The sequence below is a fragment of the Hippocampus bargibanti genome, linkage group LG08, assembly GCF_051943395.1.
Source record: "Hippocampus bargibanti isolate YZ-2025 linkage group LG08, ASM5194339v1, whole genome shotgun sequence".
In the NCBI taxonomy this organism is placed as follows: domain Eukaryota; kingdom Metazoa; phylum Chordata; class Actinopteri; order Syngnathiformes; family Syngnathidae; genus Hippocampus; species Hippocampus bargibanti.
The window spans coordinates 4,574,150-4,596,274 of record NC_142741.1 but is presented as its reverse complement, the minus strand read 5'-3'; the positions used below and the strand labels follow the sequence as shown (position 1 = coordinate 4,596,274).

Here is a 22,125-nt window from a genome sequence, read left to right as displayed (position 1 = left end):
GCATAGTTTTACCTGTAACCAAAATACTGCTTTTATGACCACTGAGGTGCATTTCCCAAAAAATAAGCTACTTTTTAAACGGTCACATAATATTAAATAAGGTTAATTGATTTCATGACTGTGTCCAAAGTAATAAACATGCACTCGAATTTGACTGGATAATGAACAACATGGCGCCGCGAGAGTGGCTGCCTTTCCAGCAGCTCCTGTATTTTGTTTTTCTACTTTTTTCTTTCCTTTCATCTTCCTTTCATTACTTTGCTGCGGTGTTACTTCCGGGTAGAGTGAACACTGGCACGAATGGCTGCCGCTGCTCACCCACACAAAAAGTGGGTGTTATTAAAATCAACAATCGACGAACATGTTCATTGCATCTCTTAATGTAAATGTAATGTAAATTTCTCCACTGTGAGACTAATAAAGGCATATCCAATCCAATCCAATCCAATACAGTTTTATATGCACATGAGTGCAAAAGTCTTGGGTCACCACTGTTGTTGATTAATGAATGATTTTTTTAAAGCACAACTTTTGACCAAGGCACAATTACAACTTTTGCTTCAGTGGTTTTCATTTTTTTTAGCTTGGGAGGGGTAGTGACACGGTCAGCTTTCTTTTGTTGCGCAACAGCAGATGGAGGGAACATACTCAAGGTTTTCTTATTTTTATTACAATACAATACAATACAATACATATTGATTTACAGTGATACCTCAGCTTACAAACTTAATTGGTTCACAGAAAGTGTGTTTAAGGCAAAAAGTTCGTCTTCCAAACATTAATTTCCCATAGGAAACCATTAAAATTACAATAAACCATTTCCAGGTCCCCATAAAACATAATTTTCTACTAAATAAGTCTTAAAACAACACAACAACTATTTGCTATCTATTCGCTATCGTTGCTTCCGGGTCGAGTGAACGCTGGCGCGTGTGGCTGCCGCTGCTCACCCGCAGAAAAAAATATCCTCTGACTGTAAAGTGTCCTTGAGTGTTTGGAAAGGTTTTGAAGGAGTTTTTACATAAATTAAATATATTATTATTATTATTATTATTATTATTATTATTATTATTATTATTATTATTATTATTATTAATAATAATAATAATATTAAAAAATCCAGTGACTGTAAAGCGTCCTTGAGAGTTTTGAAAGGCACTTCAAAATTAAATGTGTTAATATTATTATTATTATTATTATTATTATTATTATTATTATTATTATTATTATTATTATTATTAGTTTTATATCATTATTATTATTATTATTATTATTGTCATTTTTATCATCATCATCATCATTATTATCATTATTATTATTATTATTATTATTATTATTATTATTATTATTATTATTATTATTATTATCATTTTTATCATCATCATCGTTATTATTATTATTATTATTATTATTATTATTATTATTATTATTATTATTATTATTATTATTATTATTATAACAAAATGGTGCTTCCACGGTGCTGAGACTTGCCGTCCACTAGATGGCAGTGTAGTAAAAGGAAAGAACGTCACACGGAAACAAACACCCCCCACGCCGTCCAATGCGATGAATTGTTTTCCTATTTTTTGGCTAATTATTTTTGCTAACGTGTGGACATGATTAGCCAAGTCGCACTACAAACTTCTTTCAGTTCCGGTCGACGATGAAGTCTTCCAAACGAAGGGTGAGGATGTTTACCTTTGTTTATTTCTTTGAAATGTACATTTTTAGCTACTTGTTTATGTTTTGTGCTAGCTTAGCGGCATCTGCCAAAATGCAAGTAAACAGAGTGAATCATAAACGCTTGATTTGTAGTTTATAACCCTTGAGATGCTATCGTCTTGTTTGGCTATCTTCAAATGATGGCATTGAACTTGGACTGACAATCATTATGAACTCATTCACTGCCATTCACAAATTTATTCTAGAATTGAAAGTACAACAATACCTTGACTTACAAACCTAATTGGTTCCCAGGCAGAGTGTGTTAGGCGAAAAGTGTGTATCCCAAAAATTCATTTCCCATAGAGAACCATTGAAATTAGAATAATCCGTTCCCAGGTCCACATAAAACATGATTTTGTACCTTCTAATTTTCTAAGCCTTAAAACTACATAAAATATACCTTATTTTATGTATAATAAATGTGCTATGATATTATAATTAAAGAAGTAAACTGTACGGTATAATAAAGTTGTTTTATTGACCTTTCTGATGGTCGTTGATGGCTTGATGGAATGGAGTGGCCAGTTTCATTAGCATTAAACACTTGATGAGGAACGTAGCCTTCTTTTTTTCACCATCTTGAGGAATGATCCCTTGTAGGTGCTTTCTCTGCGATAATTTTACCTTGCTCCTCATCAATTGTGTTCTGTTTAGCTGGGTTGATAGCTTTCAAGTGCATCAAGTGTACAGATGGCTTGTGCGGGTTATTTGTGGAGCCTGATTGATGGGATATTTTAACCTTGCAGTCTACACCCTGCCTTTGAACTATCAAAGTTGAAACAAGTCCAAATTTCACCGTTTTCCATCCATTTTGTCACTCTCTCTCTCTGTCGTCTGCCTGTCTCTTTCATGGTTAAACCACCTCCACTCACTGTTGCGTTCTTGACCAATCACGTGGCTTTAACCAAAGACTGGGGGTGGGGAATCGACTCATCACTCATTGTGGCCGCTTCATGTGTATCCCGAAAAATAGTTCGTATGCCAAGGTAAAATTTTCATAAATTTAACCTTCGTAAACCGAGAAGTTTGTAAGCCAACGGGTTCATAAACCGAGGTTTCACTGTATAACATAGAGCGTCCTTACCGAATTGGTTTGGGTTTAGTTTTTTTTTTCTTGTTTGGGTGCCGATAAAGCGCTGGCTATGGCCTCTAGCCTATGTTTTTCTTTTCCACGAAGGGGCAGCATTTGCCTCTTGTCCATGTTAGCGCTTTGTTCCATCTTCAGCTGTTGTTCAAGCGCTATATCAACCATTATCGATTGTATTTTGTACAGCTGCCCCCATTTCAAGCTCATATAAGTCCAGACCCATGTAACTTAGGAATTAAGTTTTTTTTTTTTTGATGAAATAAGAGAGTGTAAGTTTTCTTACGCTGAATTGAATGTTGATGTTGTCCTAAAACTCAATATTCTGTGGGGTCCTGGAATTCGACGATGGCACTGGAAGCCGCCGGTTTGCCGGGCATTTTGACTTTGCCGCACAGGAAGTGAGGCGTCTTGTTGTTGCGCTTGAATCACGAGCGACTTAGCATTGCCGTTTTCTTGACGTGCGCCTTTGTGGAAGCGACTGAGCCCCTCCATTACCATCCCACTCAATGCCTCCCCATCCCCGAGACCCCCGCCGCCGTCCTAGCTGTCAGCACTGTAACAATGGCGCGGCATTAGCATGCTAATGAGAGCGACAGGTGGCCAGTAGACGTCTCAATTAAAGACCTCGTTAAACAGCAAAGTTAAGCAACAGCACTTTTTGCATTTCTCCCGCAACAAATGAGTGTGAGTGACAGGTCGCCGATAGCGAGACTGACATGGCTAACGAGCGCATTGAGAGCTGGCCTTTCCTTAGAGTTGGGGGGGGGGGACGGGACGCCATTCACTGGACCTCACAAACGTCCCCAAATGACCAAAAAGGCCACACGCCACCAAACGTGTCCTCCAACCCGCCCCACAAAATGGCTGCCATTCACCAATTGAAAATATGACAGAGAGCGCCATTCCCGAATTGGTTTGGGTTTTTGGTTTTTTTATGCTTTGGTGCCGATACGCGCTGGTCAGACCTGGCAATGTTTATTCTTTTCCAAAAGGGGGCATCATTTTTCACCATCACCTTTTTTTCCATGTTAGAGCTTTGTTCCAGCTTCAGCTGTTGTCTCAGCGCTCTATCAACCAATATGGATTGTATTTTGGACATCTGCCCCCATTTCAAGCTCAGATAACTCCAGACCCATATTACAGTATTTAGGAATTAACTCTTTTTTTCTAATGAAAGATGAATGTCTAAGGCAGGAGTTGGGAACCTTTTTGACTAAGAGAGCCATAAAAGTAAAATACAGTGATACCTTGGCTTACGAACTTAATTGGTTTCCAGACAGAGTGTGTAAGGTGAAAAGTGTGTATCCCAAAAATTAATTTCTCATAGGAAACCATTAAAATGAAAATAATCCGTTCCCAGGTCCCCATAAAACCTAATTTTCGACTTTCTTATTTTCTAAGCCTTAAAACTACACAAAATATACCTTATTTTATGTATAATAAATGTGCTATGGTATTATAATTAAAGAAATAAACTGTACTGTATACTAAAGTCGTTTTATTTACCTTTGTGATGGTCGTTGATGGCTTGATGGAATGAAGTGGCCGGTTTCATCAGCTTTAAACACTTGATGAGGAACATAGGCTTCTTTCACCATCTTGAGGAATGGACCCTTGTGCTTTCTCTGTCATAATTTTATCGAGTTCCTATCAAGCGAATAGATAGCAAATAGATAGCTAGCTAGGTAGCCAGATAGCTAGTTAGATAGCAAATAGATAGTAGATAGCAAATAGATAGCTGGCTAGGTAGCCACCTACCTAGCTAGCTAGCTATTTGTTATCGATTAGCTAGCCCGCTAACTTTCTATCTATTCGAGTTATTCCGGGTTGAGTGAACGCTGGCGCGTGTGGCTGCCGCTACTCACCCTCAGAAAAACGTGACTGTAAAGTGTACTTGAGAGTTTTAAAAGGCGCTTAGAAATCAAATGTATTATTATTATTATTATTATTATTATTATTATTAGTAGTAGTAGTAGTAGTAGTAGTAGTAGTAGTAGTAGTATTACTTTGACACCCCCAGCTAACTTTAGCATCAATATACTTCTATCATCCATCCTACCGCACATACAGGAAATGAACAGCGAAAAAGCGAGAATACGTATTTAGTTTTATTGGCGAGCCAGATGCAATCATCAAAAAAGCCACATCTGGCTCAAGAGCCGTAGGTTGTGACCACTGGTCTAAGGTTTCTAACGCTGCATTGACTGTTAATGTCCTCCGAAAACGCAATGCAGTGAGACCTCAACTTACGAACTTAATTGGTTCCCAGACAGAGTGTCTAAGGCGAAAAGTGTGTATCTCAAAAAAAAAATTCCCATAGGGAACCATTAAAATGGGAATAATCCGTTCCCGGGTTTCCATAAAATATACTTTTCAACTAAATAAGCCTAAAAAACTACACACAACATACCTTATTCTATGTATAATAAATGTGCTATTGTATTGTAATGAAAGAAATACACTGCATTGTATCATAAAGTCACTTTATTTACATTTGTGATGGTCATTTATGGCTTGATGGAATGGCGTTGGAGGTCGAAGGTCAAAGGGAATTGCTGTTTGGAAAGAAAGGCGCATTACATGAGGACTGTAATTAAAGAAATAAACTGTGCAGTAAAATAAAGTTTTATTGACCTTTTTGTTGGTCGTTGATGGCTTATGGAAGGAGAGTCACCTTCCATAAGGACTGTTGGTAACTTAACCTCTGGTGCCGTTCGGTCGTGTGCTTCCGCCGAAGATCACTCCGCCAGCAGTGGTGGGTGTGTATTATGAAAATAGTGCTTATTATAAGGTTTAATTTTCAGAAATTTGACGTTTGTAAGACGAAAAGTTTGTACGATAAGGTGTTTGTAAGTTGAGGTCTCACTGTATTCAGTGTGTCCTGCATTTCAAGTGACAATGACAAAAACCCTGGCACTTGAGTGAACACATTTTTACACATCTTTCCGGTAGTCAATGAGTTAACATCGTCACGTAACGTGCGTGCGTTTGTTTTTGACTGAGTTGCGTGTTGACATTGGACATGTGATGCAACATGTGAATCACTTTGCAGTCGGCGCTAATTTACCGCTAATCCGTGTGGGGCCGGCCCACCCGTGTTCACTGGACTGTGAAAATGGGGGCTCGCGCTTTGTATGTGTGTGTGTGTGTGTGTGTGTGTGTGTGTGTGTGTGTGTGTGTGTGTGTGTGTGCGTGTGCGCGTGCACGCAAGACGTGCCACGCTGAGAGTTAATGGAGCGGGTGCCGGACAAGCGGGGTTATGTTATGTTGTGGTGCACAATCAGCCATGGCCAAACTGCTCACACACACACACACACACACACACACACACACACACACGCATCAGAAATGTGTGTGAAAGATGGCCGCCCCCCTACCCCCTTATGAATATGCTAATCCTGGTTTAGCATAGCTTGTTAATTAATGAGCCACAATGGCCCGCTTCTTGTTGCGCTGGCACACTGACACCATTGGAGCATACTTTCAGTGTCATCACACGCCGGCTGTGTTTAGCGTTTAGCCGCCCGCTCGCCAACCCGCCCGCCAAACGCCGGCAACGCCACAAAGCGCGGCTGTTAGCGTGGGCCGGGTATTAACCTACATTACGGCGAGCGGACAACAAAAGGCAAGAAAAGGCGTCGGGCGGGAGACACAACACGTCGCCCTTATTTAGCCCATCGTTAGCTAAATGCTAATGAGGACGGTTACAATAGCGACCATGTTGTCGGTGGCATGTTTTTTCTCCAAGTGATCGCTTGGGAAATTCAACAACCAGGAACATTTTTGGCTTCAACTTTGACATCCACACTCGGAGGAAAACTACAAACGAGCCGCTACTGACCAATATGTGGAACTGCCGCTGCATGGAATTGAAGCGGATTAACGTGGGACAGGAGATGTCAGTCAATCACTTTTGGTGAATGGATGCTACAGCTGCGTGTTTGCTTTCTGCGTCTGATACGATATGCATGATATAAACCTGTCTATCTGTCTGACTAGCTTGCGAGCTATTTAGCTATCTAGCGAACTATATAGCTAGCAACTATCTATTTACCGAACTAACTATCTAGCGAGTTATCTAGCTAGCTAGCGCACTATTCGCGATCTAGCTAGCTAGCAAACTACTACCGAGCTATCTATCTGTCTATCGACCTAGCTAGCTAGCTATCATCATATCTATCGATAGAGCTATCTAGCTATAATCTATTAGATATCTAGCTAATGCTGGCTATCTAGCTTGCTATCTATTAGCGATCTGGCTTGCGAGCTAGTTAACTATCTATTAGCTATCTATTAGTTCGCTACCTAGCCTTATATGTTTTTGAGTTATTCCGGGTTGAGTTATTCCGGGTTGAGTGATTTCTGGCGCGTGTGGCTGCCGCTGCTCACCCAGAGAAAAACTTATCCTGTGACTGTAAAGTGACCATGAGAGTTTTGAAAGGCGCTTAGAAATGGATTATTATTATTATTAGTAGTAGTAGTAGTAGTAGTAGTAGTAGTATTGTTATTATTATTATTATTATTATCTACAGTGAGAGGGTTTTTTTATGCGGGTGAGCAGCGGCAGCCATTCGCGCCCGCGTTCATAGCCAGCTAGGTAGCTAGCTATCCCTTTTGAAATGACCAAGCAGGTGGACCTTTAATGAGAAACAAGTGTGTGTGTGTGTCTCCACTTTAGGGTCCTCAAGACTTGGAGGACCCCCCCCCTCTGTCCCCCACCCACCATGACACACACACGTTGTCCTCCAAAGAGGACAAGTCAGGTCCTCGAGTCAATTGTCCGTCACGCAACAGGTGAAGAACGATGATTCATTTTTTTTTTTTTACAGTGGATAGGGTTCGGGGGGGGTCCTCTGGTCCCTCCTGGTAGGTGGTCACCCGTGACCCGCGTTCACCCGCGTTCACCCCGCGTTCACCCCGCATCCCGCGGCCTTTCTCCGCCGCCTTGTCGCCGAGACCTCCCTGCTAATTAGCCCCCCAGGAGGCGGCAAACGTACCCGTGTGACTCCGGCTCGGACCGAGACGCCATTCAGGATTCCCTTTTGGACCCCCGCCCCCATCCCGCCTCGGCACCGCCCCTCGACATTTCATCACCGCCTCCCGGTTTTGTGTGGGTGTCTCTATCCATCAATCTTGCCATTCTAGGCCCCGAATGACGGAAACTTACGGGCCCGCCCCCTTGACGCCCCCCCCCCTCCTCCCTGTCTCATTAACCCCACCTGTTGCTGGCCACCGATGGCGGCCCCGCCTCCTGAACAAGATTGGGAGGGCGGGGGCGGGGTAGCACTTTGGGTGGTATGTTTCCTGCATGGGGGGGGGCACAAAGCCCCCAGTGTTGAGCTTGTTTTACAACAGGGGAGGGGCCGCCCTCAATGGGAAGCGCCCCCCCCCCCAACCCCTTTCACCCTCGCAAACGGCCCGCACCGCCCCACGCTCGCCCCCCCCCCTGATCCCACAAGACACTTGCTTGCCAAAGGGTCCCACCCTCACCCCCTCCCCCAAATAAAAAACAGGCACCTGATCGGCCACCTCTCATCCCATCAAGCCACAGGCAAGCGTTTTCAATTTGCCGCCAGCGTATTGATTGATTAATAATAATAATCCATTTCAATCCGCCACTGCCCAAAGTTCTATTTTTAGGCCTGCAGAGAAGGCTTTGCAGGCCTTGACAGTCCGCCACTGCCCAAAATTATATTTTTAGGCCTGCCCCCTTCCCCAAATAAAAACAGGCACCTGATCGGCCACCTCTCATCCCATCAAGCCACAGGCAAGCGTTTTCAATATGCCGCCAGCGTATTGATTGATTAATAATAATAATCCATTTCAATCTGCCGCTGCCCAAAGTTATATCTTTAGGCCTGCAGAGAAGGCTTTGCTGGCTAGCTAGGTAGCTAGCTAGCTTGGCTTGGTAGATAGTGAATATATAGCAAATAGATAGCTAGGTAGGTAGCTAGCGAATAGATTGCAAATAGATAGCTTGCTAGGTGATAAAATGACATTTGGACCCCCGTCGGCACCACCGATCGGCGCTTTCCCGTTTTGGGAAGCTCCACCGCCATCGCTGGTCGCCCGCTTTCGGGCGAGTAGGGCCACCCCCCCCACCCCCAATTTTCTGGCAAACAGTTGGAGAAGCCCCATTTCCATTTGGCCAGCCGATTGGGGGGGGGGGTCACATTGGGCCCCCTGAATAGCAGCGGCAATATATTGATGGGCCTAGCGCTGAGGCGGGGTCCCGGCGGGGTCCCAGTGACCCGCCGGATCACAGAGCGGCTTGTCGAAACATTTGTAGCGTTTGGCCAAAGCAAATGTGGGCCTGTTCAATTGAGGCGAGGAGCCGTGAACAAGAAAGCCCCCCACCCCTGCACCCCTTCAATGGTCCAAAGCGGCCCCCTTATCCCCCTGGCGCTCTCCCACACAGCGGCGCAAATCCCCTTTTTGCTGCACCGGCGGCCAGATGGGGTTGCGGGAAGAAGTGGGCGGAGCCGAGCCTCCGCCATTCAATTTGTCACGTCGCCTAAAGAGCTTGTAAGCTCTCCATTTCGCACGGGCCTTGCCACTTAATTAGCTCCTAATAGTGCCCCCCCCCCCCCCCCCCCGGGACCCCCGTCATCGGCGTATGGTTTGAAGCGCCGCTGCGAGCGCACTTGGCGGCGCGGCCGGACAACAAACGGCGGACGACAAAGCAAAGAAACGGCAACGAGGCTTGACGGATTATTTTTTGTTGTCGCTCCAAATTCCTTTTTTTGTGGGAGTGGGAGGGGTGCAAAAGGAGGGTCCTCCTTTACCCATCTGGAACGGGAGCACTTCATCAAACATGCACCCCTGACACTCCAAGCGCCGAACCCCGTCGATCTGGAAACCAAGACCAGGGCAGGGAAAAGCCAACTGAACCCTGTGCACCCTGCTCACCACTTTTTCCAGTGATTCCCCTCAGGCAGGGAAAATCCAACTGGACCCTGCACACCCTGCTCGCCACCTTTTCCAGTAATTCCCGTCAGGCAGGGAAAATCCAACTGGACCCTCTGCACCCTGCTCACCACCTTTTTACAGTGATTCCCCTCAGGCAGGGAAAATCCAACTGGACCCTGCACACCCTGCTCACCACATTTTCCAGATATTCCCCTCAGGCGGCGAAAATCCAACTGGACTCTGCACACCCTGCTCACCACATTTTCCAGATATTCCCCTCAGGCGGCGAAAATCCAACTGGACTCTGCACACCACCTTTTCCAGTGATTCCACTAAAGCGGGTAAAATCCAACTGGACCCTGGGCACCCTGCTCACCACTTTTACCAGTGATTCCCCTCAGGCAAGGAAAATCCAACTGGACCCTGCACACCCTGCTCACCACCCTTTCCAGTAATTCCCCTCAGGCAAGGAAAATCCAACTGGACCCTGCACACCCTGCTCACCACCTTTTCCATTGATTCCCCTCAGGCAGGGAAAATCCAACTGGACGCTGCACACCCTGCTCAGCACCTTTTCCAGTGATTCCCCTCAGGCAGGGAAAATCCAACTGGACCCTGCACACCCTGCTCACCACCTTTTCCATTGATTCCCCTCAGGCAGGGAAAATCCAACTGGACCCTGCACACCCTGCTCACCACCTTTTCCATTGATTCCCCTCAGGCAGGGAAAATCCAACTGGACGCTGCACACCCTGCTCAGCACCTTTTCCAGTGATTCCCCTCAGGCAGGGAAAATCCAACTGGACCCTGCGCACCCTGCTCACCACCTTCACTCCCTCCCCACAGCCCACAGCTCGATCCCGGCTCGGTCTCACTTCGCTGATGTTTGAACCGCCTGCCCGTCACCATGACAACCAAAAGTGATTTGAAAGAAAAAAAAAAACGACAAAAATGACACTCATCACCTCGCCTACTCCGGAAAAGCGCACCCTGAACACTTTCTGTGTCAAAAGTCGGAACGCAACCACGGTTCCAAAGAACGTAGTCCTGAGAAACTCCGCCATCTTGAAACTCCGCCATCTTCTGCCGGACGCCCTTTAACCCCCCCCCCCCCCCCCCCGCCTCAAGGCGCGCGTGCCTCGACAGACTGGGGAGCTTCGTGTGCTTGCTTTGGATGCCACCCCGCCTCGCCCCGCCCCTCAAGCAGTTGACTGGTCGGTTGCGTGCACAGAGCTAGTGTTGTTGTCCCAGTGAACCCCCCCCCACTGCACCCCATCCTACACGCCCCCCCCCTCCCTTGTATAAATCGGCGCCCACGGCGCGTCACTGTGCTTCTGCTGATCCCGCGCGTGGAAGCAAGGACGCCCGCGTCGTCCGTCCGCGCGGTCGGTCCGCATTCACGTCTAGCGGATTTTGCGTCAAGACCCCCCACCCTGCCGCCACACATCTTCCACCCCCCCCCCCCCACACACAACTTTTTGAATATTAATTTTTTTTCTTGTGGCCTTTTTGGACCTTTTTAGGGAATTTGGGCGCGAAATAGGCAACGGTAAGTTTCACGAAGCGGGTGTGGGTGTGGGAGTTGGCAGGTGTATGGCCACTTGCTTGTTTGACGTTTTAACGTAAAAAAATGAAAATGTTGCGTTTCTTTTTTGGGCGTTTTGGCGTTTTAACGTAAAAAAAGTAAACGTTGCGTTTTTTTTGGGCGTTTTAACGTAAAAAAAAGAAACTTGCGTTTTTGGGGTTTTGGCGTTTTAACGTAAAATAAAAAAAATGTTGCGTTTCTTTTTTTTTGCGTTTTAACGTAAGAAAAGTAAACGTTGCCTTTTTTTGAGCGTTTTAACGTAAAAAAAAGAAACTTGCGTTTTTGGCGTTTTAACGTAAAAAAAAGAAACTGTTGCGTTTTTGGCGTTTTAACGTAAAAAAAAAAATTAGCGTTTCTTTTTTTTGCGTTTTAACGTAAAAAAAGGAAACGTTGCGTTTTTTTGGGCGTTTTAACGTAAAAAAAAAAGAAAATGTTGCGTTTTTGGGGTTTTGTCGTTTTAACGTAAAAAAAGGGAAAATATCGCGTTTTTTGGGCGTTTTAATGTAAAGAAAAGAACATGTAGCGTTTTTGGGCGTTTTAACGTAAAGAAAAAGAAATGTAGCGTTTCTTTTCTGGGCGTTTTGGCGTTTTAACGTAAACAAATGTTGCGTTTCTTTTTTTGGCGTTTTAACGTAAAAAAAGAAAATGTTGCGTTTCTTGTCGCATAAGAAAGCTTTGACATTTGGGTGGTGAGAAGGGGGGGGGGGTATTTTCAAAAAGGAATAGCAGTTTTTTTAGTATACATGTATTGACTTGTGCTCATTTTCGGACGACACACACACACACACACACACACACACACACACACACACACACACACACACACACACACACACACACACACGGCCCGGCAAGTTGTGGACGCGCAGAGGGTGTCACTGACGTCACGCGGTGTCCTCCCGCCAGGAACGCGATGGAGTCGGACGCCAGCCGGGTGTCTTCACCGGAAGCGGACGGCGCCTTTCTACCGAGGCCTCGACGCCCGGAAGCGGGCGTCTTCCCGGGCGCCGTGTCGTCTACGCAGGGCGACTCACCCGCCGCGGTGGAGTCGCACCTTCGCCACCATTTCCCGCCCCTCCGCCGCCGCCGGGGCCGCCGCCGAGACGACGACGACGTCGACGAGGACGATGAGGACGACGACGGGGACGAGGACGACTCAGCGGGAGCGCGCGCGGCCTCGTCCAAGGCGGAGCGGAAGTTGCTGTCCTCCCACGAGCTGCAATCGATCCGCCTGAAGATCAACAGCCGCGAGCGGAAGCGCATGCACGACCTGAACGTGGCCATGGACGGTTTGCGCGAGGTCATGCCTTACGCGCACGGGCCTTCCGTGCGCAAACTGTCCAAGATCGCCACCTTGCTGCTGGCCAGGAACTACATCCTCATGCTGACCTCCTCGCTGGACGAGATGAAGCGGTTGCTGGCCGACGTGTACGGCGGCGGGGGCGCGGCGGCGGTATCTGCCGCTGGCCCGGCGGCGGCGTCGGCGGTGGCGGCATCGCACCACCCGGCCTTGACTCACCCGCACCCGGCCGCTATGGCCGCGGCGGTGCACCACCCGCTGCTACCGCCCCCGCCGCCCCCCACCAGGCCCGCCCACCACCACCACCACGGACTCCTCAAGGCGCACCCGCCGCCCCCCTTCCAGCACTGGGGGCTCGCCGCTGGCATGCCGTGCCCGTGTAGCATGTGCGCCGCCGTGCCGCGCCTGCACGCGGGTGACACTGCCAAATGAAAATGGAGGCGAGCGGGGGTGGGGGTGGGGCTTTTCCTCTTTTATAAAAAAAATAAAATAAAAAAGGGGGAGAAAGGGAATATTTATTGACAAAATGGTTGCCTTTTTTTCTTTGAATTTGCGGGTGTGTGTGTGTGTGTGTGTGTGGATGGGCGGGGGAGGGCTTTTAATACTACTACTACTACTACTACTACTAATAATAATAATAATCATAATCCATTTGATTTCTAAGCGGCTTTCAAAACTCTCAAGGTCACTTTACAGACACAGAATAAGTTTTTTTCTGTGGGTGAGCAGCGGCAGCCACACGCGCCAGCATTCACTCAACCCGGAAGTAACTCAAATAGATAGAAAGCTAGCTACATAGCTAATATCTAGCAAATAGGTTGCTATTATCCAGCAAATAGATAGCTGGTAGCCAGCGAATAGATAGCCAATAGCTATTAGCTTTAACGCTTGTAATCTTTTGATTTTGGGACACTTAAAAACAAGGGGGGGGGGGCATTTCACCGCGTCGCCCCCTCCCCCACTACCCTCACCAATTGCATCGTTGGGGAGAATGATGAAATAATAACAATGGAGAAAAAAGGGAAGAAAGCAAGTCTTCCCATCAGGCCCAGGTCTCTCTTGCCTATATTGCCCAATCCCACCCCACGAGTGGGGCGCGTGCTGAACTTTCCGAGGTGTCAACGAAATAAACAAACTGAAACGTTTTTTCTTGTATTCTTTACGCCCCCCCACCTCCGCGGATTTTTCTTCTGTGGCGCTCGCGGCTTTGAGGCCTGCAAAAAGGCCGCCGGGTAGGCGGCAGACTCGTCATCGCCACCCCCCGCGACCCCTGACCCCTCCATCGTGGGTTGACTTCGACTCCATTTCATCAATAATAATACATTTTAGTTTAAGCGCCTTTGAAAACAGTAATTTTACAGTCACGAGATAAGAAAATGTTTGCTAATGCTAATCATGATCATGTATAGTAAGACGTTTTTAGGCAAACAAAAAACGGCTATGGATAGTATGAATGTGTTTTTGACCCTAAGAAAGACTATGTATAGTAAGGCTTTTTTTAGCTAAAGAAATGACCATGTATAGTAAGGCGTTTTTAGCCGAAAAAAACACCATGTATAGTAAGGCATTTTTGGCCGAAAAAAACACCATGTATAGTCAGGCGTTTTTAGGTGAAAAAAAAAGTCCATGTATAGTAAGGCATTTTTAGCCAAAAAAACCCACCATGTATAGTAAGGCATTTTCGGCCGAAAAAAAGCGACCATGTATAGTAAGCCGTTTTTTAGCGGAAAGAAACGACCATGTGTAGTAAGGCATTTTTAGCCAAAAAAAACACACCATGTATAGTAAGGCATTTTTAGCCAAAAAAAAAACACCATGTATAGTAAGGCATTTTTGGCCGAAAAAAAACACCATGTATAGTCAGGCATTTTTAGGTGAAAAAAAACACCATGTACAGTAAGGCATTTTTAGCCGAAAAAAAACCACCATGTATTGTAAGGCATTTTTAGGCGAAAAAAAACATGTATAGTAAGGCGTTTTTAGCCGAAAAAAACGACCATGTATAGTAAGGCATTTCTAGCCGAAAAAAAACCACCATGTATAGTAAGGCGTTTTTAGCCGAAAAAAACGACCATGTATAGTAAGGCGTTTTTAGCTGAAAAAAACGACCATGTATAGTAAGGCGTTTTTAGCTGAAAAAAAAAAGACCATGTATAGTAAGGCGTTTTTAGCCGAAAAAAATGACCATGTATAGTAAGGCATTTTTGGCCGAAAAAAACAACCATGTATAGTAAGGCGTTTTTAGCCGAAAAAAAACGTCCATGTATAGTAAGGCATTTTTAGCCAAAAAAAACGTCCCTGTATAGTAAGGCATTTTTGGCCGGAAAAAAAAGCAACCATGTATAGTAAGGCATTTTTAGCCGAAAAAAACGACCGTGTATAGTAAGGCATTTTTGGCCGAAAAAAACACCATGTATAGTCAGGCGTTTTTAGCTGAAAAAAAACGTCCATGTATAGTAAGGCATTTTTAGCCGAAAAAAACACAATGTATAGTAAGGCATTTTTAGGTGAAAAAAACACCATGTATAGTAAGGCATTTTTAGCCGAAAAAAAACCACCATGTATAGTAAGGCGTTTTTAGCCGAAAAAAACGACCATGTATAGTAAGGCGTTTTTAGCTGAAAAAAACGACCATGTATAGTAAGGCGTTTTTAGCTGAAAAAAACGACCATGTATAGTAAGGCGTTTTTAGCCGAAAAAAATGACCATGTATAGTAAGGCATTTTTGGCCGAAAAAAACAACCATGTATAGTAAGGCGTTTTTAGCCGAAAAAAAACGTCCATGTATAGTAAGGCATTTTTAGCCAAAAAAAAACGTCCCTGTATAGTAAGGCATTTTTAGCCGAAAAAAAAAACACCATGGAGAGTACGCCGTTTTTAGCCGGAAAAAAAAACGAGCATGTATAGTAAGGCGTTTTTAGCCCAAAAAAACGACCATTTATAGGAAGCCGTTTTTAGCTGAAAAAAACGACCATGTATAGTAAGGCGTTTTTAGCTGAAAAAAACGACCATGTATAGTAAGGCGTTTTTAGCCGAAAAAAACGTCCATGTATAGTAAGGCATTTTTAGCCGAAAAAAACCCACCATGTATAGTAAGGCGTTTTTAGCCGAAAAAAAACAACCATGTATAGTAAGGCGTTTTTAGCCGAAAAAAAACGACCATGTATAGTAAGGCATTTTTAGCCGAAAAAAACGACCATGTATAGTAAGGCGTTTTTAGCCGAAAAAAACGACCATGTATAGTAAGGCGTTTTTAGCTGAAAAAAACAACCATGTATAGTAAGGCGTTTTTAGCCGAAAAAAAATGACCATGTATAGTAAGGCATTTTTGGCCGAAAAAAAATGACCATGTATAGTAAGGCGTTTTTAGCTGAAAAAAACGACCATGTATAGTAAGGCGTTTTTAGCTGAAAAAAACGACCATGTATAGTAAGGCGTTTTTAGCTGAAAAAAAATGACCACGTATAGTAAGGCGTTTTTAGCCGAAAAAAATGACCATGTATAGTAAGGCATTTTTGTCCGAAAAAAGCCACCATGTATAGTAAGGCGTTTTTAGCTGAAAAAAACGACCATGTATAGTAAGGCGTTTTTAGCTGAAAAAAACGACCATGTATAGTAAGGCGTTTTTAGCTGAAAAAAACGACCATGTATAGTAAGGCGTTTTTAGCCGAAAAAAACGTCCATGTATAGTAAGGCATTTTTAGCCGAAAAAAACCCACCATGTATAGTAAGGCGTTTTTAGCCGAAAAAAAACAACCATGTATAGTAAGGCGTTTTTAGCCGAAAAAAACCGACCATGTATAGTAAGGCATTTTTAGCCGAAAAAAATGACCATGTATAGTAAGGCGTTTTTAGCCGAAAAAAAAACGACCATGTATAGTAAGGCGTTTTTAGCTGAAAAAAACGACCATGTATAGTAAGGCGTTTTTAGCCGAAAAAAACGACCATATATAGTAAGGCGTTTTTAGCTGAAAAAAACGACCATGTATAGTAAGGCGTTTTTAGCCGAAAAAAACACCATGTATAGTAAGGCATTTTTAGGTGAAAAAAACACCATGTACAGTAAAGCATTTCTAGCGGAAAAAAACGACCATGTATAGTAAGGCGTTTTTAGCTGAAAAAAACGACCATGTATAGTAAGGCGTTTTTAGCTGAAAAAAACGACCATGTATAGTAAGGCGTTTTTAGCTGAAAAAAAACGTCCATGTATAGTAAGGCATTTTTAGCCGAAAAAAAACCCACCATGGAGAGTACGCCGTTTTTAGCCGGGAAAAATAACGAGCATGTATAGTAAGGCGTTTTTAGCCGAAAAAAATGACCATGTATATTAAGGCATTTTTAGCTGAAAAAAACGACCATGTATAGTAAGGCGTTTTTAGCCGAAAAAAACGACCATGTATAGTAAGGCATTTTTAGCTGAAAAAAACGACCATGTATAGTAAGGCATTTTTAGCCGAAAAAAAACCCACCATGTATAGTAAGGCGTTTTTAGCCGAAAAAAAACAACCATGTATAGTAAGGCGTTTTTAGCCGAAAAAAAACGACCATGTATAGTAAGGCATTTTTAGCCGAAAAAAACGACCATGTATAGTATGGCGTTTTTAGCCGAAAAAAACGACCATGTATAGTAAGGCGTTTTTAGCTGAAAAAAACAACCATGTATAGTAAGGCGTTTTTAGCCGAAAAAAACGACCATGTATAGTAAGGCGTTTTTAGCTGAAAAAAACGACCATGTATAGTAAGGCGTTTTTAGCTGAAAAAAACGACCATGTATAGTAAGGCGTTTTTAGCCGAAAAAAATGACCATGTATAGTAAGGCATTTTTGGCCGAAAAAAACAACCATGTATAGTAAGGCGTTTTTAGCCGAAAAAAACGTCCATGTATAGTAAGGCATTTTTAGCCAAAAAAAAAAACACCATGGAGAGTACGCCGTTTTTAGCCGGAAAAAAAAAACGAGCATGTATAGTAAGGCGTTTTTAGCCCAAAAAAAACGACCATTTATAGGAAGGCGTTTTTAGCCGAAAAAAATGACCATGTATAGTAAGGCGTTTTTAGCTGAAAAAAACGACCATGTATAGTAAGGCGTTTTTAGCCGAAAAAAACGACCAGCCGAAAAAAACGTCCATGTATAGTAAGGCATTTTTAGCCGAAAAAAACCCACCATGTATAGTAAGGCGTTTTTAGCCGAAAAAAAACAACCATGTATAGTAAGGCGTTTTTAGCCGAAAAAAAACGACCATGTATAGTAAGGCATTTTTAGCCGAAAAAAACGACCATGTATAGTAAGGCGTTTTTAGCCGAAAAAAACGACCATGTATAGTAAGGCGTTTTTAGCTGAAAAAAACAACCATGTATAGTAAGGCGTTTTTAGCCGAAAAAAATGACCATGTATAGTAAGGCATTTTTGGCCGAAAAAAAATGACCATGTATAGTAAGGCGTTTTTAGCTGAAAAAAACGACCATGTATAGTAAGGCGTTTTTAGCTGAAAAAAACGACCATGTATAGTAAGGCGTTTTTAGCTGAAAAAAAATGACCACGTATAGTAAGGCGTTTTTAGCCGAAAAAAATGACCATGTATAGTAAGGCATTTTTGTCCGAAAAAAGCCACCATGTATAGTAAGGCGTTTTTAGCTGAAAAAAACGACCATGTATAGTAAGGCGTTTTTAGCTGAAAAAAACGACCATGTATAGTAAGGCGTTTTTAGCTGAAAAAAACGACCATGTATAGTAAGGCGTTTTTAGCCGAAAAAAACGTCCATGTATAGTAAGGCATTTTTAGCCGAAAAAAACCCACCATGTATAGTAAGGCGTTTTTAGCCGAAAAAAAACAACCATGTATAGTAAGGCGTTTTTAGCCGAAAAAAAACGACCATGTATAGTAAGGCATTTTTAGCCGAAAAAAACGACCATGTATAGTAAGGCGTTTTTAGCCGAAAAAAATGACCATGTATAGTAAGGCATTTTTAGCCGAAAAAAACGACCATGTATAGTAAGGCGTTTTTAGCTGAAAAAAACGACCATGTATAGTAAGGCGTTTTTAGCCGAAAAAAACGACCATATATAGTAAGGCGTTTTTAGCTGAAAAAAACGACCATGTATAGTAAGGCGTTTTTAGCCGAAAAAAATGACCATGTATAGTAAGGCATTTTTGTCCGAAAAAAGCCACCATGTATAGTAAGGCATTTTAGGCAAAAAAAACACCATGTACAGTAAGGAGTTTTTAGCCGAAAAAAGACGACCATGTGTAGTGAGCATTCTTCCTCATATTAAAAGGTAATATAGCTCGCTGGTTAAGCATGTGCTTTGCGTGTCATAGGTCCAGGGTTCAATACCCGCAATGGCGTTTTTAGCCCAAAAAAAACGACCATTTATAGTAAGGCGTTTTTAGCCGAAAAAAATGACCATGTATAGTAAGGCATTTTTGGCCGAAAAAAAATGACCACGTATAGTAAGGCGTTTTTAGCCGAAAAAAAACAACCATGTATTCTAAGGCGTTTTTAGCCGAAAAAAACGACCATGTATAGTAAGGCATTTTTAGCCGAAAAAAACGACCATGTATAGTAAGGCGTTTTTAGCTGAAAAAAACGACCATGTATAGTAAGGCGTTTTTAGCCGAAAAAAACGACCATGTATAGTAAGGAATTTTTAGCCGAAAAAAACGACCATGTATAGTAAGGCGTTTTTAGCTGAAAAAAACGACCATGTATAGTAAGGCGTTTTTAGCTGAAAAAAACGACCATGTATAGTAAGGCGTTTTTAGCCGAAAAAAACCACCATGTATAGTAAGGCGTTTTTAACCGAAAAAAATGACCATGTATAGTAAGGCGTTTTTAGCCGAAAAAAAACGACCATGTATAGTAAGGCGTTTTTAGCCAAAAAAACCGACCATGTATAGTAAGGCGTTTTTAGCTGAAAAAAACGACCATGTATAGTAAGGCGTTTTTAGCTGAAAAAAACGACCATGTATAGTAAGGCGTTTTTAGCCGAAAAAAAACAACCATGTATACTAAGGCGTTTTTAGCCGAAAAAAACGACCATGTATAGTAAGGCATTTTTAGCCGAAAAAAACGACCATGTATAGTAAGGCGTTTTTAGCCGAAAAAAACGACCATGTATAGTAAGGCGTTTTTAGCTGAAAAAAACGACCATGTATAGTAAGGCGTTTTTAGCTGAAAAAAACGACCATGTATAGTAAGGCGTTTTTAGCCGAAAAAAATGACCATGTATAGTAAGGCATTTTTGGCCGAAAAAAACAACCATGTATAGTAAGGCGTTTTTAGCCGAAAAAAAACGTCCATGTATAGTAAGGCATTTTTAGCCAAAAAAAACGTCCCTGTATAGTAAGGCATTTTTAGCCGAAAAAAAAAACACCATGGAGAGTACGCCGTTTTTAGCCGGAAAAAAAAACGAGCATGTATAGTAAGGCGTTTTTAGCCGTTTATAGGAAGCCGTTTTTAGCTGAAAAAAACGACCATGTATAGTAAGGCTTTTTTAGCTGAAAAAAACGACCATGTATAGTAAGGCGTTTTTAGCCGAAAAAAACGTCCATGTATAGTAAGGCATTTTTAGCCGAAAAAAACCCACCATGTATAGTAAGGCGTTTTTAGCCGAAAAAAAACAACCATGTATAGTAAGGCGTTTTTAGCCGAAAAAAAACGACCATGTATAGTAAGGCATTTTTAGCCGAAAAAAACGACCATGTATAGTAAGGCGTTTTTAGCCGAAAAAAACGACCATGTATAGTAAGGCGTTTTTAGCTGAAAAAAACAACCATGTATAGTAAGGCGTTTTTAGCCGAAAAAAAATGACCATGTATAGTAAGGCATTTTTAGCCGAGAAAAAAACACCATTTATAGTAAGCCGTTTTTAGCCGAAAAAAATGACCATGTATAGTAAGGCGTTTTTAGCTGAAAAAAACGACCATGTATAGTAAGGCGTTTTTAGCTGAAAAAAAATGACCATGTATAGTAAGGCGTTTTTAGCCGAAAAAAACGACCATGTATAGTAAGGCATTTTTAGCCGAAAAAAACCCACCATGTATAGTAAGGCGTTTTTAGCCGAAAAAAATGTATAGTAAGGCGTTTTTAGCCGAAAAAAAACAACCATGTATAGTAAGGCGTTTTTAGCCGAAAAAAAACGACCATGTATAGTAAGGCATTTTTAGCCGAAAAAAACGACCATGTATAGTAAGGCGTTTTTAGCCGAAAAAAACGACCATGTATAGTAAGGCGTTTTTAGCTGAAAAAAACAACCATGTATAGTAAGGCGTTTTTAGCCGAAAAAAAATGACCATGTATAGTAAGGCATTTTTGGCCGAAAAAAAATGACCATGTATAGTAAGGCGTTTTTAGCTGAAAAAAACGACCATGTATAGTAAGGCGTTTTTAGCTGAAAAAAAACGACCATGTATAGTAAGGCGTTTTTAGCTGAAAAAAAATGACCACGTATAGTAAGGCGTTTTTAGCCGAAAAAAATGACCATGTATAGTAAGGCATTTTTGTCCGAAAAAAGCCACCATGTATAGTAAGGCGTTTTTAGCTGAAAAAAACGACCATGTATAGTAAGGCGTTTTTAGCTGAAAAAAACGACCATGTATAGTAAGGCGTTTTTAGCTGAAAAAAACGACCATGTATAGTAAGGCGTTTTTAGCCGAAAAAAACGTCCATGTATAGTAAGGCATTTTTAGCCGAAAAAAACCCACCATGTATAGTAAGGCGTTTTTAGCCGAAAAAAAACAACCATGTATAGTAAGGCGTTTTTAGCCGAAAAAAACCGACCATGTATAGTAAGGCATTTTTAGCCGAAAAAAATGACCATGTATAGTAAGGCGTTTTTAGCCGAAAAAAAAACGACCATGTATAGTAAGGCGTTTTTAGCTGAAAAAAACGACCATGTATAGTAAGGCGTTTTTAGCCGAAAAAAACGACCATATATAGTAAGGCATTTTTAGCAGAAAAAAACGACCATGTATAGTAAGGCATTTTTAGCCGAAAAAAACACAATGTATAGTAAGGCATTTTTAGGTGAAAAAAACACCATGTACAGTAAAGCATTTTTAGCCGAAAAAAACGACCATGTATAGTAAGGCGTTTTTAGCTGAAAAAAACGACCATGTATAGTAAGGCGTTTTTAGCTGAAAAAAACGACCATGTATAGTAAGGCGTTTTTAGCTGAAAAAAAAACGTCCATGTATAGTAAGGCATTTTTAGCCGAAAAAAACCCACCATGGAGAGTACGCCGTTTTTAGCCGGAAAAAAAAACGAGCATGTATAGTAAGGCGTTTTTAGCCGAAAAAAACGACCATGTATAGTAAGGCATTTTTAGCCGAAAAAAACGACCATGTATAGTAAGGCGTTTTTAGCCGAAAAAAACGACCATGTATAGTAAGGCATTTTTAGCTGAAAAAAACGACCATGTATAGTAAGGCATTTTTAGCCGAAAAAAAAAACCCACCATGTATAGTAAGGCGTTTTTAGCCGAAAAAAAACAACCATGTATAGTAAGGCGTTTTTAGCCG

The 22,125-nt window shown here is 42.5% G+C and overlaps 1 protein-coding gene across 2 annotated transcripts; it reads left to right on the top strand.

The window, feature by feature from the left end:
* The first annotated feature begins 1,546 nt into the window (after positions 1–1,546).
* Positions 1,547–13,675, top strand: olig2 (oligodendrocyte lineage transcription factor 2). 2 transcript variants are annotated; one of them, XM_089002701.1, is made up of 2 exons: positions 1,547–1,684; positions 12,213–13,675. In XM_089002701.1, exon 2 carries the CDS (start codon positions 12,220–12,222, stop codon positions 13,036–13,038), a length of 819 nt encoding a protein of 272 aa, XP_088858827.1. In that variant the 5' UTR covers positions 1,547–1,684; positions 12,213–12,219; the 3' UTR covers positions 13,039–13,675. The 2 variants fall into 2 exon arrangements, with proteins under 2 accessions (XP_088858827.1, XP_088858826.1); XM_089002700.1 differs by lacking the exon at positions 1,547–1,684 and adding an exon at positions 11,198–11,270.
* The last annotated feature ends 8,450 nt before the right edge of the window (positions 13,676–22,125 follow it).